Source organism: Protopterus annectens, chromosome 14.part0, assembly GCF_019279795.1.
Source record: "Protopterus annectens isolate FY-2018-M chromosome 14.part0, PAN1.0, whole genome shotgun sequence".
NCBI lineage: Eukaryota > Metazoa > Chordata > Ceratodontiformes > Protopteridae > Protopterus > Protopterus annectens.
In genome coordinates this window covers 773,499,344-773,517,829 of record NC_056748.1, presented here as the reverse complement: position 1 = coordinate 773,517,829, position 18,486 = coordinate 773,499,344, and the positions used below count along the sequence as shown (strand labels likewise).

Here is an 18,486-nt window from a genome sequence, read left to right as displayed (position 1 = left end):
CACAGCAAGCAGCTACCACGGGAAGGATTGCGGTCCTACAAGAAAACTTTGATGGCTGCCGGGAGTATGGCTTCACATGAATGGCTCTTACCTAAAAGGGAATTAATGTGGCAAGCCATCATGGGAAGACATATAGGGTCAATGGCTGTCCAGACAGCATGGGAAAAGAGAATGGAAAAAATAAATTTGGACTTCTGTTTCTTATTCTCTAAACTGCTATATTTTAACATGTTAAGGCATCTTGAATAATGATTTACAGGCAATACTGAGGGACAGAATATGATCAACTGCCATTTTGTTCCTTCTGGTCAGGATTTAGTGGACACATTCCTTTTCTTTTTTTGGACTAATTTTAAGAACAGTTCTCTGACTCCGATGAAAAGGAATATTCATTCAAAACTGCCATCCTATGATAGTGTCCGGCCTTTACCTGCTCAGTCTTCCATCTTATGGCAGTTGTGCTAAACCACTAGCACTTCAGTCATTTTTAAAAGTTGTGAACCTCCTCCAAACAGCAAAAATAACAATGGTGCATCTCCTGAATGGTGAGCTGATAAACATAGGAACTCTTGCAAGGTTTAAGTTTCTTAGACACCAAACATAAGAATTTTCCTAAAGTGACCATTAGTCTCAAATGCTGAAAAAAAAAACAGAGGAGTCTGACATTAAATATTGCCTACTAGATATAGCAGGTAACCATCATGAGGATAACTGCATTTTGTCCCTTCAACCCCAGTGTAGGAACTACAGAATTCAATAATTTGTGTCAAGATAGATGCTAATAAAAGGAAATTCCTGCCAATAGGCATTGTAGAGGGCCACTGAGATTAAGATCTAGTATGCTACAGTCTGAACTGTCACAACCTAGGATAAGCCATTAAAGATGAATGCTAATAAAAACTGAGACAAAGCAGCGTATTTCCCCAAGATGATACTTTAGCTGCCTGACTGTGACTCAGGGGGGATGGAGCCCTGACCTTGACTAAGGCAACTGGGATTTGATTAGCAGCCCTGACAATGGACCAGCCAGGCAGAAAGAGGATGGAGTGATGGGATATGGCCTGGTCACCTCTACCGAAGGGGAGAGAGAATTACAGACAGCTAAGAACTACATATGGTGGTGGGGTAATTTCTCCAAAGAAAAGTAGGGAAACTACGAGACATCCAGTGCAGCAGCCCATTGCACACCTTCCTTCCTTTATAACCCCAGCATGCACAGAAGGATGTAGGGCACACAGACAAAATTGCCAAACAACCCCTGAAAGCTGCCTAATCTTGGTCTCTCTAGGCAGGCCCTGGTGATGGGGAATGAATCAGCCAACTGACTGGGAAATAAATGATTACTGGTAAGCAGCAGGTGCAAAAAAAATAAATAAATAATACTAAAGTCACACTACACAAGCTTTTATGTGAATTGGTCAGGTCCACTGGCATTCAGTGATAAAGCCCTGGCTATGGTCAACAGGACCCGAGTTTCATCAGTGGCTCTGATGCCTATTAAGACTTGACATGGTGAAACTGGATGTGCCAATCTTGGGAGGCAGGGGTAAGAATGGAGTAGTCCAATGCTACCATTTTTCAGAGGAGAGGTATCACCGCAAGAGAAAGCCCAACGGCAGGCATTCAGATCCCAGAACTCTTCAGACGTAGCTTTCATCTCAAGTGCTTATGAGTCTGCACTTGCATCAGGGAAAGCATTGTGGTCCCAGCAGCTGTGCTTGCTGTATATCTCCCAACTTAAGTAGGCGTTATGGCCTATCCAATATAACCACATTGCTGGGATGCCAGCAAGAACACAAACAACCCTCATAGATACCTGGTGACAGCACTTCTGGACACCTCTCAACCCATCACTGGGGCTACCTTGTACAGGGGATCAAAAAGGCAGATTCCATGATGCAGAAGTTTGGTGGTCAACAGACATTGCAGCAAAAGACAACTAGAAAAAAAAACTTTTGTGTAAATTGCTTTTGAGAGAGATCTTGAGATACTTCACACAGCTTAATATCTCCCTTGGTTGTTACATGTCACAAAATTTAAAAAATGTATTTTTGGCAATTACAGTTACTCATTCAATGAAAATCTGATTGTACTGCTATGTGAATGTGTCCTGTTTATGATAATGGAGAAAGAACAAGAAAAAAGGAAGATGAATGATGTGATTCTGGATGAAGAAATGTAGAATAAGAATTAAGTGACTGCGGCTTAACCTGAAAATGTCAAAAAGAAGCTGTTACTTCAGTGTAATACTAAAGATCTCAGGAAAAACATCAGAAGAAATAGTAAATAAATTGAGGTACTATTAATGCTGTTGGTTAGATATGCCAAAAAAGTGGAGGTTTGTGATGTTGCTGATTAAAACTTTCTTCATAATCAATATGATGCTATGTTGTCAAGAAACAAAAAGCCCATAATTTATGTGGTAAAGCAGTAAAGCTATCTGGCAATACTTCATTATACTAATCAATAGCAAAATTAGTGCTCAGGTCATACAGAAAGAATCTGAGGTTGAGCGAACTGCCTAAGGGTGAAGGCAGTGGGACGGACTGGAATATTTCAAAGCAAAAAATGCACTCTAGACTGGACTGGGTTCATAAAGTCACTAGGAAAAGAAACAATACACTAACTGCTCCTAACCTTGGCTATGCAAAAATATGGGAAAATGAGAATAATTCTTGTACACTTTGTGCTGAGGTAGAAGGAAAAAATCCTGCGGCAAATGTGGCAGCTGCAAAAGAAATGCACAGTAGAAGTTCAACCAGTATTAACCATGATTTTTCTTGAGTTGCAGTGCAGCAGATATTTTAATTTATGGAAGCAAATGAGGAATATAGTAGTAAATAAAATATAAAATTATTTTCCCAGTGATTTTGATACTGTTTTTACAGATGTGGGCAGTTATGAAAGTTTAGATGACAACACCTGCACTGTTATGTAATGAACATCTGTATAACTACCACATCTTAAAAATAGGTACTTTTAAGGGAATCTAAAGTAATTAAACAACAAGAATTTATCTTCTGATATACTTCTGGCAATCAAGGAAAACACAAACTTTTACATATAGTATCAGGACAACAACTAACTGTTGGTAAAAAAAAATAAACTCAGCATAAAGGATTAGTGTAAAACCTATATCATTCATCCAGATGCTTGATTCTCAATACACACAGCAAGCAATAAAATCATGTTGGCATTGCACACATTTGCTGATGCAAGTTGCTCAGGAATAACCTACACTGCTACTCTTAAATCCTTACTCAATACTCAAAACAGTCAGCAGAAGTGTTTTATGATTGATGCATCTAAAGCTGTTCACAACATGTTGAAATAAATAAGATCCAATCAGGAAATGATAAACATGCAACAGTGATACTTCATATTAATAAAGTTAAAAAATGTCCTTACCTCATTACAAAGTTTATTGAAAGCTGTGAAATCCCATTTACTGATGTACGATTTGTTATACTGCATAATGGCATCCTACAAAAAGCAGAAAATAAACTGAGGCACATCCAGTAGTAGTATAAAAAAACAGAAATACAGGAACGCTGGCCTACTTAGCTGTACCTAATCCTAAAATCGTTCCTGCCCGTTACTACTTAACTAGTTCACTATCAATTTAGTCTCTCCCACATTCAACTGATATACATTTACCCTTCCCTAAGCAAGAAGGAATCTTGGCAGTATTACTATGTGGCACTGTCTGATGCTCAGAACACAAGAAATAGTGAAAAAACATCTTTTTCTAAAGAAAGAAGATAAGTAAGACAGTCTCAAATGTAGGAATATTTTTACTATTTGCTTGTTTAAAATAGTGTGCCATAACTAAGGATTTTCCAGCTAAAATAATAATACATGACTGAACGCTAATAGGGTGATGATTACTGCATCACTGGAAGTACTAAAAGGACACAGTACAAATTGAAGTAGATAAAATCTACAAGGTTAGAATAGTGTGGTGTTAGAATATCCTCTACTGATAAATCAAGAAGAAATGTTTGTATTAACTTACCAGAACAAAAAGGCATGCACAACATTTCTCAAAATAAAAATCTACTAGCTCATTCCCCTTTCAAACTCTACCAAGGAAAATAGTTAAGGTACAGTAAAATAAGTTATAATTTAATACATTCACTGCACTAACTGCAGAATATTTACATTAAGCAGTATGTTTTATGTTTTTACTTATAAACATATCTCTTTAGAGGTCGCTCATTCCCATACTAAAGAATCTAAATGAACTTGCAGTCACTAAAACACTTCTCCAGTCAAGATTGACAAAATCACCAAATAAGTCTTCCTCTTCTGTTTCACAGTGACACCACACACATTATAACTTTACAAAATAATTAAAGTTAACAGTTGCCACAGTTTACAGCAAGTCAGGTGCTCAGTTGCTCACTTGCTGTGACTGCTTTGAGGTGAGGTCACTTTTCCTTGTTGCAGAACCTCCCTCTACTGTACTGCTTGGAAAAGAGGTATTACAGCTTTACTGAGTTGCAAAAATGAAGCAACACTGCACTGGCAATACTGATAGTCCCTGGGTACTAATAAACCAAACTCCTTACAAAAAGGGATCAGAAAACTGTACTATTGATTGAAAAAGCTCAGTTTGCAAATCAGGTTCTCACTACCAAAGATGCCTACATCAGTGATAACTGGCTCTAGACTAATTCATTTTCTTTAGGTTTTGTGTTTGGTCATTTAGCTGTTTGGTTGGTAAGACACAAACAGATGATGTTTGTTGCAGCTGCCTTCAAATATATATATATTCAAGCATCTCTGACATTTATTTTGAGAAGGGAAATGTAACACTGGCAACTTTGTGCGAATAACCTCAACACTGAAATTTCTGCCCCTATACTATATACTATACATTATGATTATATGATATTTAGTTTGGAATGAAACATTTTATAAATATATATATATATATATATATATATATATATATATATATATTCATAAAACATTTTCAATAAAGAAACATTTAGCTCTTAGAATCATTTCTAACCAGAGAACAGTACCTATATCGCTCTGGCTTCTCCACCTACCTTTCTCATTTGGAATATTAAACAAGATTACTCATGGTAGACACAACAGTTTATGCTGACCTATAGTTTCACTTGGTGACACAATGTTGAGAGTCTCTCTCTCTGCAACCCAAAAGACTCATAGTTTTTACAATACAGTCTCGGTTTTCTTGCAACAGGACTGACTGTGATACTACTGTCTTGTTCAACCATATAGTGGTTGCATTTACAGTGCTTGTGCAAATCTCTGTGATTTCACATATATATAGATCCCCGTTTTAACTTCCAAGCTGTAAAGGATCTTGGTTCAGCTGGTTTATTGAAATGGAACAATGTCCATTCTGCTTGGGTGATAATTCAAAACTAGGTGTGTTGGCATTTATTCCTTAAAACTGTTCTGGTATGGAATGCAGACAGCACAAATTTGTACTACTTGTTCAGAGTTGACATTCCTGACTCTTTCTTTGGACTTTAATGTTCCTAGAAGTGACTCTTTTCTTCTCTCAAGCACCTGTATTTATAGCTGAGTGGGAGTTATTATTTTTATTAACTTTGAATATTAAGCCTTGGACACAACTTATTTCCTCCTTGCCAGGAAAAAAATAAATTGAATTTCATCCTCACTGTTAATTTTGTCAAGTTATCCTTTCATTGTAGTCTAAGTAGCTGCATTTCTAAGTCAGTATGTCACTGAAATTATTTTACTTTTTTCTCATTTGTAACTACTGAACTACCCAAATAATTTCTAGTTCTAACCGAAGAAAAACACGAATTACACCACCAATATCGATAGAAACCAAGTAGACCAATGTGCCAATCTGAACAACAAAACTTGCTACAAACCACATTTCAATGCACTTAAAAATTGTTGGAAAATGTAATTTAATAAATCAGTTAAGCACTTTTGTTCTAAAAAATTACTAGGAACTTCTTCATAACTAATTACATACACCACTGAATTTTAATAAATACTAATTACATAGCACATTACAAAAATCATTTCCTGTTCCTCAATTAAAACATTCTGCAGTTAAATACTCATTATAAACAATTTCAAACTACATATTGTTTTAACTTTAAAATAGGTTTAAGTGAAACTGCTTCATTTAACCCTGGATACACTGTAGCATTAAGAAGAAACTGCCATCTCAATTCACAAGTACTGAGGTGTCCTTCTATAATAAAACCTCTAGCATCCTTCTCGATCTGTTCTACTACTATAGGCAGAAATATAATGGTCTTCCGCTTCTTCTAAGTGTCTAAACAAAGCATTTGTGGTTTTCTTTTTTCTGATATCTAATAAATGTTTGTAAATCCTGTCCTTTAACCTCCTAGAGGTTTTGCCAATATAAAACCCTGTACATAAAGAACAAATGGCTGCATAGACCACCCCGTTAGATGAAAAATGGCCTTTAACAGTGAATTTCCTACCATTAATTTCAAAACTATTTGCAGCTAAAATATATGGTCATTCGGCACAATGGCCACATTTAGCCACTCCAATGAGTCTAGTCTCCATTTTTTTTTTACCTCTCTCCAATAGTTTCTTAAATGATCTGTCTCTTCTTCTTTTGGCTGTTCCCATTAGGGGTCACCACAGCAGATCATCTGTTTCCATTTCTTCCCGTCCTCTGCATCTTTTTCTTTCACACCAACCACCTGAATCTCCTCTCTCACTACATCCATAAACTTTATCTTAGGCCTTCCTCTTTTCCTCTTACCTGGCAGTTCCATCTATGGCATTCCTCTCCCAATATACCCAGTATCCCTACTCAGCACATGTCCAAACCAATGCAATCTCTCCTATCTGGCTATGTCTCCAAACCTTCCAACCTGAGCTGATCCTGTAATGTACAGATTCCTAATCCTCCCCAACCTCATCAAACCTAATGGAAATCTTAACATCTTTAACTCTGCCACACCTCCAGCTCTGACTCGTCTTTTTGTCAGTGCCACTGCCTCCAACCCATATAACACAGCTGATCTCACTACCTTCTTGCAGACCTACCATTTCACTCTTACTGGTACAAGTCTCTCACAAATCACTCCCAACACTTTTCTCCACCCACTCCACCCTGCATGTACTCTCTTCTTCACCTCTCTTCCACACTCAGCATTGCTCTGAACTGTTGATCCAAAGTATTTAAACTCATCCCCTTTGCCAACTCTACTCCTTGCATCCTCACCATTCCTCTATCCTACCTCTCATTCACACACATACATTCTGTCTTAGTCCTGCTGACCTTCATTTCTTTCCTCTTCTCCTCCCTAGAGCATATCTCCACCTCTCCAGGGTCTCCTCAGCCCATTCTCTACTCTCATTACAGATCACAATATCATCCGCAAACATCACAGTCCACGGGGACTCCTGTCTGATCTCGTTTGTCAACCTGTCCATCACCATTGCAAATGGTTATTACCAACCTTATTAAATACATTAATGTCCAGATGGAAAATATTCCAATTCTTTCCTAGACACTTTTTAATAGCTTCACTATCTATTGTACAGGTCGAAATAAAAGTTTTACTAATATCTATTCATTTTCTTCTTTCATCCTCCACATTTAAAACCAAACCCTTTTCCATATTAGAATTTAAAAGAGGAGCATAAAAACACATTCAGTCTCTTCAGTTTTTAATTTCTATTAAAAGATTATTTGGATAACCTCCATTTAAAAAAAAACATTTTTCATAAATATTCACTCGTTTAAATACTTTTTCATCTGTTATCATTTGAGCCAAACATACCAGCTGACCTTTGACTATGGCTTTCTTTTGAAAAATGGGATGGCAACTGTCAAAATGCAAGTATTTATTAGAAAATATTTTCTTCCTATAAATATTTGACATGAACTTCAACTGGTCTCTATCCTTGCTTAGCTCTACATCCAGAAACACATTTTTTTCTGTATTATAAGAACAGCTAAACTTAAAAAAAAATCAGATGCGTTATTCACATAACTTAAAAACTGCTAAAGCTTTTCTTCAGTGTCTTTCCATAAAATAAAAAGGTCATTCAATAAGTGTGTATACAGCAATAAAAACTCTTTAAATTGACTTGAGAAAACATACTCCTTTTCCCATCTGGACATAATTAGGTTGGCAAAACTTGGGTTGCATGCCACGACCATATCTACACCTGTTACTTGTCTGAATAAATGTCCATCAAAATAAACAAAACTGTTTTCCAAAATAAACTCCATCAAAGTCACTGCCACATTTATTTTATCATTCTGCAATTCAACGATATCATGTAATTCACTTTCCAACCAAGAACTACCAGCATATACATGTTACATCTGCAGTTATGAAAATCACTTCACTGCTGAACTGAATCTCATTTTTAAAGTTAAGACGTGCCATGAATCTTTGTAAATCTGAGGTAGCTTGCAAACATTTTTTTTTCAAACAAAAATCCACCATTTGAGATATAAAATATGTTTTTGACCTATCTGAATCAACTATAGGTCTTAATAGGGGATTTTCACAATTTTTATGTACTTTAGGGATACCAAAAATCCAATTTTGCAACTATTTTTAGATGTGTTAAAGTGTACTCCAACACGTTTTATCTTTCAGACTGGCACACTGGTCTGCTTGGAATTTCTATTTCAAGCAGTTCTTCATGCCTCCTTGGTAAATATGCTCTATTCAACATATTAGCTACCTCTAGTCCCTTGCCTGGTCAACATTTCATACTACTGTAGTTAAGCAATCTTCCTTGCAATCTTGCCAGAGCAATTGGTTGTCTTTTGCAATGTTTGTGGTCAGTTTCCACCTGAACTTCTTTATCACTGATATACTTGTAGAACTGTTCACATCTGTACATTGTTACTAACAATTCATTTTTTTCCTCTGGGCATATTTCATTTGTGCGTCACTAATTTTTCTTGAACAACAGGCAGACCATCTCTTAAGATCACAGCTTCTGTATCATTTTGACTGACAGTTATCTGCAATACAAATGCTGTATTCATATCAAACAACATTCTAATGTTGTACCATCTGTAGCTACGTTCTTTCATATCTCAAAACCTGTTTCCTGTCCATAGCGCCATTCCCAAGCTACATATTAACATAAAATATTTTTCCAGGAATAACTGATTCAGACATACAATGTTAAAACTTTGTAAGATATTTCATTGTTCAAATAAAACTCTGTAATGCTTGTTTAGCCCTGGCATTTACACAGTTGCTCATTTATTTGGGGGAGTCACATTTTAGATGCTTGACATTAAAATATAACCCATATATTTCGAGGTGTCATTCAGTCTACATTTGTCCTTATTTAAGCTTGCAATTACAATGTCTCAATCTGTTTTTCAGCAGCATGCTTGTTATACTGTTTTGGGGTCTGATCTAAACACTTTTTACAACTTCAATTAATTAGAGAACAGCCCTCAGGAAAACCTCTGGTGCTAATTAAATAGCAAAAGAGAGTACAAGAAATCTGAATCTTTCCAATGACCTAGTAAATGTACACAATCTGGAGCTTGCTTAATCTAACTTTATCTGCCAAAAAACCTGGCTTAGATCTCCCATTAAAAATAGCATCTAGCATTCTTTAGACCTCTCTTTTATAGTAAGAAAACATTATCTAAATCTCCCTGTATAGCCGAACAAAGTCTTGGCTTAGGCCCAAAGGCCCAAGAAACTAAAGTTTAATTAACAGCTCAGGAATCTGGTGGAGCATAATGATAAGACTTGCCTGTTTGATTCCTTTTGAGGAAGGGATGGGCACATGTCCAGGGGCATGTTCAGTGTTAGAAACTGTGATGCAGGCAGGGAATTACAAAGGGAGTAGAGGCTTATGAATGTGTCACAAGGGGAAACCATGAATATATCTCACATGTCCTCTTAGCCAGTACTAGCACCTGAGAGGAACATGGAGGCGAAGTAAAAACTCAACTCCCTAGTAAACATGCCATCGTCACAATCTGAAAACAGACCCCTGTCACTTAGGAAGGAATAAGTTAAAGGGCTATCACACAGAGGAATGAATGTGTCTATGGGGTTGTTGGAGACAAGGGTGCAAGGTTAGCAGTGAATAGATGAGAAAAACATGCAAAAATAAGCAAAGGGCAATGCTTTCTTATGCTCACTTTACTCCGACCTTGCACAGAAATACAAATGTGAAGCTGATCTTTCCTTCTAACTGACTGTAACCATACTGTTCACCCATTCTGTTGGATATAATTGCTTCTTAATGACAATTAGATTTTCCATTTTTTTCTAGAAGCTTGCATCACTAGCAGTATATCAGGATATATTTCTATGTGGAATTCTAGCAAATTTCTTAAAAACAAATCAGCATAGTTATGCAGAATATCATTCTACTGCAGCTATTCACAGTACCTGAAATGTGTCTACAGTTTTGTGAAAGTCCACATATACTGTATACTGACAATATGAATTCCCTTTACCATTATTAGCTACTCACAAGTTAAATGATCAAAACAGTACAATGCACTTATTCTAACAGCAAGTACTTGAAAAATCATTTTGTACTTAGGTAGCCATAATAAGTTAACTATTTATGATGTTTCACCCAGTATTTTCTAAATTAAGTTGTTTCATATTATTTTCTGCCATCTACATCTGTGTCTAGTTTAAATTCTGCATAACATCCAGTTTATTTTCCTGTTAAGCCCACAGCTCCTATACCATTATAACTGGCATCTACTTGCAAAACTGATTACTCACAAAAAGACAAATGAAAAAGAAAATGAAATAAATAAATATACACACAAAGGGATTAATATCATGAATCAGTTAACAGTCGATCAAGCGCTTAACATAAGGAAATCAATTATTTTAAAATATTTTCTAAATACATCCAACAAACTATAAGGAATTAATGTATTAAACTTTAAAATAAACATTTTAAGTAACCCCCACATCTAACTTTCCAAACAACTTGCTCTATTATGCACATTTTAAAACCTTCAGCCTCATCCCTATGCTTATTAGTGAAATCTACAGCCAAAGGCCTAACTGTTTCACCAGTCCTCATGTTTCTAACATGTTACTTTTTTTCTAACAGAAAGGGACTTTTTTGTTTCACCTATATAAAATAAATTACAGGGACATCCAATAGCATAAATCACAGTGCTTCTACTGCAAGTAGAACTTACTCTAATATCCAGTCTTATCTCATTTAGTTCCTGAAATCACCTACATAAAAAGGACAAACAGTACAATTGTCACAGGAGACTGTGCCCCTTCAATCCACATTTCAAACAACACAGACTTTAGGAATCCAGAAATAGCTGTGACATAGGAAATTACCAATATTTTTTCCTTTAGAAAATGAAAAAAGGGGGGTAACAAATAGTAACTTGAACATTTGTCAAAATATTCCACTACTTTTTATCACTTTGAACAATTTCATCAGATAACACATTAACTGTGAAAAAAAAACACTAAACACATTTCCTGTTATAGTCCACATATTTCATACAAAGGTTTTTTTTAAACCACTGTCCAACAATAAGTGTGATTAAAATCTCATTGCTAGAACAACCTCTACATAGAAATATTTTTACTAATTTAGATGCCTCCATTACAAAGTCTTCTCTGTAAACACAAAGGCATCTAACATGAAAACAAAAAACAAATTTTTATGACATAAGGAGTTAAGGGTGAAAGTTTTAACCATACAAATAATCCAAAGCTAAAACTGATTTATAAAACAATTTTGACATCACCAAATGACCAAGACTACCACACACACACAGTTACATCCTAGTAATCAATAACTGATGGATGGGAGAAAACAGTAAAATATAAAATTCTGTGAATGTGTCATACCTCTGTACAAATGAATATTAAATCACCAATAAAAAGATAACATACAATCTGCTGAGAAACTCTTGGAATAAAATATACTTGTTTTAAAAAAGCACCATAAATAAACAAGGACAGGCAGGGAGCAAAGGGTGTTCCCATTGCTGTTCCTTTAATCTGATGAAAAAGTCTCATAAAACTTAAAACCATTTTGCTCAAACAAAAGTGTATAAATTCATATAAAAAATGTGTCTTAGGTAAATCCGCCAAAAACTTAACACTACCTCTAAACCAAATTTATGTTCAATTGTAGTACATAAACTTGTTACATCCACAGTTAACCAATACGTATCAATCTTCCACACTATGAAGATAAACGTACAACAACCCCATATAAATATATGCTAATCATTTTGTCTATATTCTCAAACATAGTTCCAACGGCTGCTACAGCTGGTCTACCAGGTGGGTCAGATAAACTTTTATGTATTTCAGGCTAAGCGTAAAATGAAGCCAATCTAGACAGCCTATTAAACTATTTTTTCCCAACATTCATTTGTGTAAAATAACCCATTTTTAGACATCTGCCCAGTAAACAGGAGAATTCATTTAACATGGAACCATAATGAGCTAACATTTCAGGCTGACAGCTGTGGATAATCAAGTTTGTGGATGAATGCAAATTAGGTGCTATAACTGAATCCCCTAACAATGTCAGCATTTTTCCAAAGGGCCTTACACTGACCAATGATTGGTGCCAAAGCCATGGTCTTAAACTAAATACTAAAAAAAAACATACTCTTTGATAAAAACAATGTCCCCACTGATTATAAAATAAACAATACGCCATGAATAAATTCTGTAGTGAGATACTTGGGAACACAAGTTGACTGTCACCTCAACTTCAACCACCATGAGTCTACTGTAGTGAGGAAGGCATTCTATGTCACTCACCTGAGTAGCAAAAGCATCGCCTCAAGAGCAAAAGAGGTTACAACTCCCCTATACTTGTCCCTCATCAGGCTTGTTACTGAATATAATGCACTGTTTGGTATGTACCGTACCAGACACTTGCAGCAGCTTGAGAGACCTCAGAGATTTCTAACAAAGAAAATTCAGGGTCTCCAGCACGTGTCTTATGCAGACAGACTGAAGTCACTGTCACTGTACTCAGTAGCGTCTAGACTACTTAGAGGTGATTTATGTCTGGCTTACAGGGCTATCTCTGACCCAAAGGTATGAAAATGCTGCACATCCGTAACTCAAATGGGACTAGAGTCACCCGTTCCAGAGACCTCAATCTAGCTTGTGACATAACAAGAACCTGCTAGACAGACTGATACATCACTAAGAGGTTGCTACTCCTCAACAATAGACTTCCAATCCATGTCAAGCACAGCACCTCCATGACCCTATTTAAGCGCAACCTAGACGAATGGATGGGAAACCATAAATTTCTGTTGGGGACTGCCCCTGCTTCTCTCCTGGACATGGGCAGTCCTTGCTAGAAAAATCTTGGGCACAGACGGTATCTCTGATTTAGTATTATATTGGGATTTAATGGTTAGGCTTGTAAAGAGCCTCAGGTCATAAGCATAGTAACAGCCTATGAACCTGTGCCTCAAAGTACATGGTTCATTTATTTCCTGATTAACTGTATGAACTTACAGACATTTCTTCTTCAACTGCAGAACTTTGTTGGTAGATAGAAAAAGACCAGCAAACTGTTTTGCAATTAAATGATATAGCTCATCTCAAATGCTGGAAAGGTATGATTTTGCTTGATTCAAGTGTATACTTCCACCTATAATCATAACACCTAAGAAACCACCATAATAGTTCACACACATGATCAGTTCACTTTTACCTCTTCCTCCTTGCAGCTCAAGATCAAAGTACTATACTGTATATGTATCTAGCCTTAACTTTGTTACACCATAAACCTGGATATTCAGGAACTACTCTAAGGCTAACCTTCAGCTATTAAGTGATAACTTGGCAAAATTTCAAGCCCCCATAAACCTTGAGAAAGTACAGTTGTGTACATTTACCATAAATGTAGATGTTCGAGTGTATTCACTGTTGCAGTCATCACATTTGGGTTATCTGTCTGCAGGTAGCCCTCAGCCGGCTTGAATACAAGAGTCTTTGGATTTCTGCGTTGGATGCTCTCTCTTCTTCCACGATGTCTGATCGTCAGGGGTATAAAACATGCAGCCGATGCCATTACATCAGTTTTTCTTGCCCCAGATGTCAGGTGCCCCCACAATAGGAAGCAATTACATGGTATGGTACACCCCATCAAAAAGCAAATACACCAGAAAAAATAAATATACAAAACAAGAAGGAAAGGTAGAGCCAAGAGAAGTCAGGGGGCTGGAGGGAGGGTAACCAGGACTGTAACAGTGAATACACTCGAACATCTAAATTTATGGTAAGTGTACACGACTGTACTATGTTCTTCGTGTTTCACTGTTGCAGTCATCACATTTGGTTTGATTCCCAAAGCTAAGGAAGGGGGAGGAAGTTAAAGAGCATTAGGGCCAGTTATTAAGCCCTGCAAGACTGCAGTGGCAAATCCAGCTCTGGATTTACAAAAGATAGGCATGTGGTAATGCTTGGTGAAGGTATGTGCAAAGCTCCAGGTAGCAGCTTCTAGGATGTCCCTGGTAGGGACTCCTCTGAGAAAAGTCGCAGAGGTAGATGCAGCCCTGGTGGAATGTGATCTTATCCCCTGTGGGTAGGTTTTCCATGGTGCTTGTAGCAGAAATTAATGCAATGGGCTATTCATTTAGAAATGGCTTGCTTTGAAATGGCCTTCTCCTCTGCCCCTGCAGCAAAGCCAACTAGCAGCTGTTCAGATTTTCTGAGAGGCTTAGTCCTGTCTAAATAAATCTAAGTTGTCTGTGCATGTCCAGAGAGTGCAATATTCGTTCCCCTTTGTTTTGTGCATTCGGGAAACAGGTAGGCAAATGAATGGACTGATTTAGGGCCACACTAGACACCATCTTGGGCATAAAAGAATGATTAGTCCTGAGGGAAACCCTGTCCGCATGGAAGATAATGAAGGGTTCCCACTGCCATGAGGGCCCGTAATTCAGACACTCTTCTTGCTGAGGTGATGGCTAGAAGGAAAGCTGTTTTACAAGAAAGGAATTTCAACTCTGCTGTTGCAGCTGGCTCAAAGGGGGGGGGTGAGCTTTTTCAAAACAAAGTTAAGGTCCCAGGCTGGAGTGGGAGCTCTCGGGGGGGGGGGGGTCCTTAAATTTTTGGTCCTCTAAGGAATTGTTTTAGCATAGGGTGACAGAAGAGGGGTTGCTCAGTATTATAATGTGCTGAAATGGCAGAGGCATGAATTTTAACTGACAAGAAGGATAGGCCCTTGTGGAGCATTTCTGTTAAGTACTATAGAACATGAGGTAAGCTGGTCATCATTGAGACCATCCCCTGAGCCTGGCTCCAGGAACAGTATCTTTTCCACTTTTCAGCATAGAATTTTCTAGTACTAGGCCTCGTTGCCTCCAGAATGACACCTAGCATCTGCTTACTGAGGGATGCTAGAGGAGAGCTCAAGGAATTAGCCAGGCTGCAAGGTTCAGGGTTTGAAGCTGAGGGTGCAGAATGTGGCCCGCCTGCTGGGACAGCAGGGAAGGGGTCTGAGGCAGGTGCCACGGCTGCAGCAGTGTCATACTCCGCAAGAGGGGGTACCAGTGCTGGCATGGCCTGTCTGGTGCAATCAGTATTGTCCTTGGCTTCTCCTGTTTGATATTTAGTAGAACCTTCGAGAGGAGAGGCGGGGGGAAATGCATAAACTGAGAGGCTTTCCCAGGTGAAGGACAGGGCAGCCACTTTCCAAGCTTGACTGTGGGGAGTTCTTGTGCAGAATTTGTTCAACTGGTAGTTCTGAGGGGAGACAAATAGATCTACTTCTGGAGTCCCTCACTTGTTCCTCAAGAAGTTGAATATTTTGGGTTCTAGTTTCCATTCGTGTGGGTCCATGAGATTTCTGCATAAGTCATCTGCCAGTAAATTTAGTTTGCCTGGCAGGAGCTGAGCTTGTAGGTGCAGTTGGTAGCTCAAGGCTGTGTTCCACAGATCCATGGCTAGTTTGCAGAGAGGGTACGAGTGGGTTCCCCCCTGCTTGTTTATGTACCACATAACTGTGGTGTTGTCTGTCTTTACCAATAGTTGTCCTGGAAGAATACGGTCATTGAAGGCCATCAGAGAATTCTATACAGCTAACATTTCTTTTTGATTGATATGCAGGTGCATCTGTCTTGGGTTCCATTTGCCCTGAATGCATTGTCCTGCCATGTGAGCCCCCCATGCATAGTCTGATGCGTCTGTTGTCAGGGTTTGGGCGGCAGGGGGTAGAGTGAAAGGGAGCCCCTTGTTGTGGTAGCAGGCCTCTGCCCACCAAAGGAACTCTGTCTTCATGCAAGGAATGATAGAAATCATTGTTTCCAGGTCCTGAGAATGTTGACACCATAGGCTTTTTAGATACCACTGGAGTTTCCTCATATGCAGTCTTGCATATGGAATTAGTAGAATGCAAGAGGCCAAGAACCCCAGGGCTTGCAGATAGCTGGGGTTTTGTGGCCAACAGTTTGAAGTAGGTTGTCAAATAAACTTGTTTCTCCGCAGTGAGGAATGCCATCTGGGAAGTTGTGTTCAAGCTTGCTCCCAGAATACAATCTATTGGCAGGGTAGTAGGTGAGATTTCTTTTCATTGATGGTGTACCCCAGTGAGGTTAGAAGTTTCTTTACGAATGCCAGGTGTTGTAATAGCAACTCCTGGCTTTCTGCCTGAATCAGACATTCGTCCAAGTATGGGTAAATTTGAATATTTCTCTGTCTACAAAATGCAATGGCTGGAGCTAGACACTTTGTGAATACCCTTGGAGCAGTAGATAAGACAAAGGGAAGTGCAGAGAATTGACAGTGCATGGAGCCTGCCCTGAAGCATAGGTATTTCCTGCAAGATTCCCTTATTGGGATGTGTAGGTAAGCTTCCTTTAAGTCTAGGGTTGCCAGCCAGGCATCCTTGGCTAGCATGGGAAGAAGCTGTTGAAGAGTTAGCATTTTGAATTTTGGAACTACCAGAAAGGTGTTGAGAATAGAGAGGTCCAGGATAGGATGCCAGAAGTTGTCTTTTCTGTGTACCACAAAAAGTCTTGAATAAAAACCTTGTCCCCTTTGTTCTGCTGGAACAGGCTGAATAGCCCTGATACTGAGAAGAAAGAGAATCTGCTGTTGGGCCTCCGCCCATTGATTTGGGGGAAGGTCTGGCCAACCATTTGGGGTTGGTAGTGTGTGGAAGTGGAATCTGTATCCTTGGGAAACTACGTTCAAAACCCATTTGTCCTGGGTAATGAGTTCCTAGTTTTTTGCATGCCGGGCGAGCTTTCCTCCTAAAGGAGCAGGTAGTTGAGCAGGGCTTGGAAGGGTTAAGGTTAAGTCATTGTGCCATTTTTCCGCAAGGGGGGGTGGCTTACTACTCCCTGCTTTGTAATTGGGAGCCCCACACTGCTTAGGTCTGTGCGTAGCCTGAGACTGTAGCCTAGGTGGTCTGCTGCTCCTTGGTTTGGGCTGAGAAAGCCTGGAAGGGACTGGAAAGGACCAGTTCATTGAAGGCCAATGCCTACTGAATCTGGGAAGCTGTACTTGTAGGAAATCTTTAACAGTTTACATATATTTAGCTTTTTCCCTCCATCCTTTTGAGGACTTCTGCTTTGTTGCCAAAAAGGCAGTCTTGGTTTAAGGGAGCATCCAGTAATTTAGCTTTAACATGATCTGGCAAGTTTTGTTCCTTAAAAGTACAGTTTTGTACCTACCATAAATGTAGATGTTTGAGTGTATACCCTGCTGCAGTCATCACACTTGGGTTATTCTGTCGTCAGGCGGTCCCGCAGTCGGCCTGAATTCCAAAGTCTTGGTCCGGCGTCGGTTGCTGACGCTTCTTCCCTGACGTCAGTGCGCCAGAGGTATATAAGAGGCATCTGACGCCATTTTCTTCAGTTTTTCTTGCCCCAGATGTCAGGTGCCCCCCACAAAAGGTGGCCAGTAGATAGTACCAATAATAAAAAGTTTAGCACAAACAAAACATCTCTCCAGCTATAAGCAAATACACCACAAAGGTTGTATCAGATTTTAAGGTATTGAAAGGTTTTAGTTAGGTCAGAGGGGATGGAAGGAGGGTAACCTGGACTGCAGCAGGGTATACACTCAAACATCTACATTTATGGTAGGTACAAAACTGTACTATGTTCATCGTGTTACCCTGCTGCAGTCATCACACTTGGGTAGAATCCCAAAGCTAAGGATGGGAGGTGGAGTCAAACAGGTTAGAGGAGGCGAGAAGGCCCTGCAAAACTGCAGTGGCGAAGCCAGCTCTAGTCTTAGAGTAAAGTGGTAAGTGATAGTGTTTGGTGAAGGTGTGTGCTGAACTCCAAGTTGCAGCTTCCAGAATATCCTTGGTTGGCACACCCATGAGGAAGGCTGTAGATGTAGCTGCTGCCCTGGTAGAGTGGGGCCTTATGCTAGCAGGAACTGGTTTTCCATGGTAGGTGTAGCAAAAACCTATGCAATGTCCTATCCATTTGGAAATGGTCTGTTTTGAGATAGCCTTTCCTTGTGATGCTGTAGCATAGGATACAAAAAGCTG

At 38.8% G+C, this 18,486-nt stretch overlaps 1 protein-coding gene across 2 annotated transcripts in view; it reads right to left on the bottom strand.

Moving 5' to 3' along the window:
• Positions 1-18,486, bottom strand: part of PARG (poly(ADP-ribose) glycohydrolase) — a 2,766,579-nt gene that overhangs the window by 1,935,458 nt on the left and 812,635 nt on the right. For both annotated transcript variants that reach the window (XM_044056515.1, XM_044056516.1), the window contains exon 7: positions 3,409-3,483. In XM_044056515.1, the coding sequence (XP_043912450.1) occupies positions 3,409-3,483 (75 nt within the window). The remainder of the gene's footprint in view (positions 1-3,408; positions 3,484-18,486) is intronic.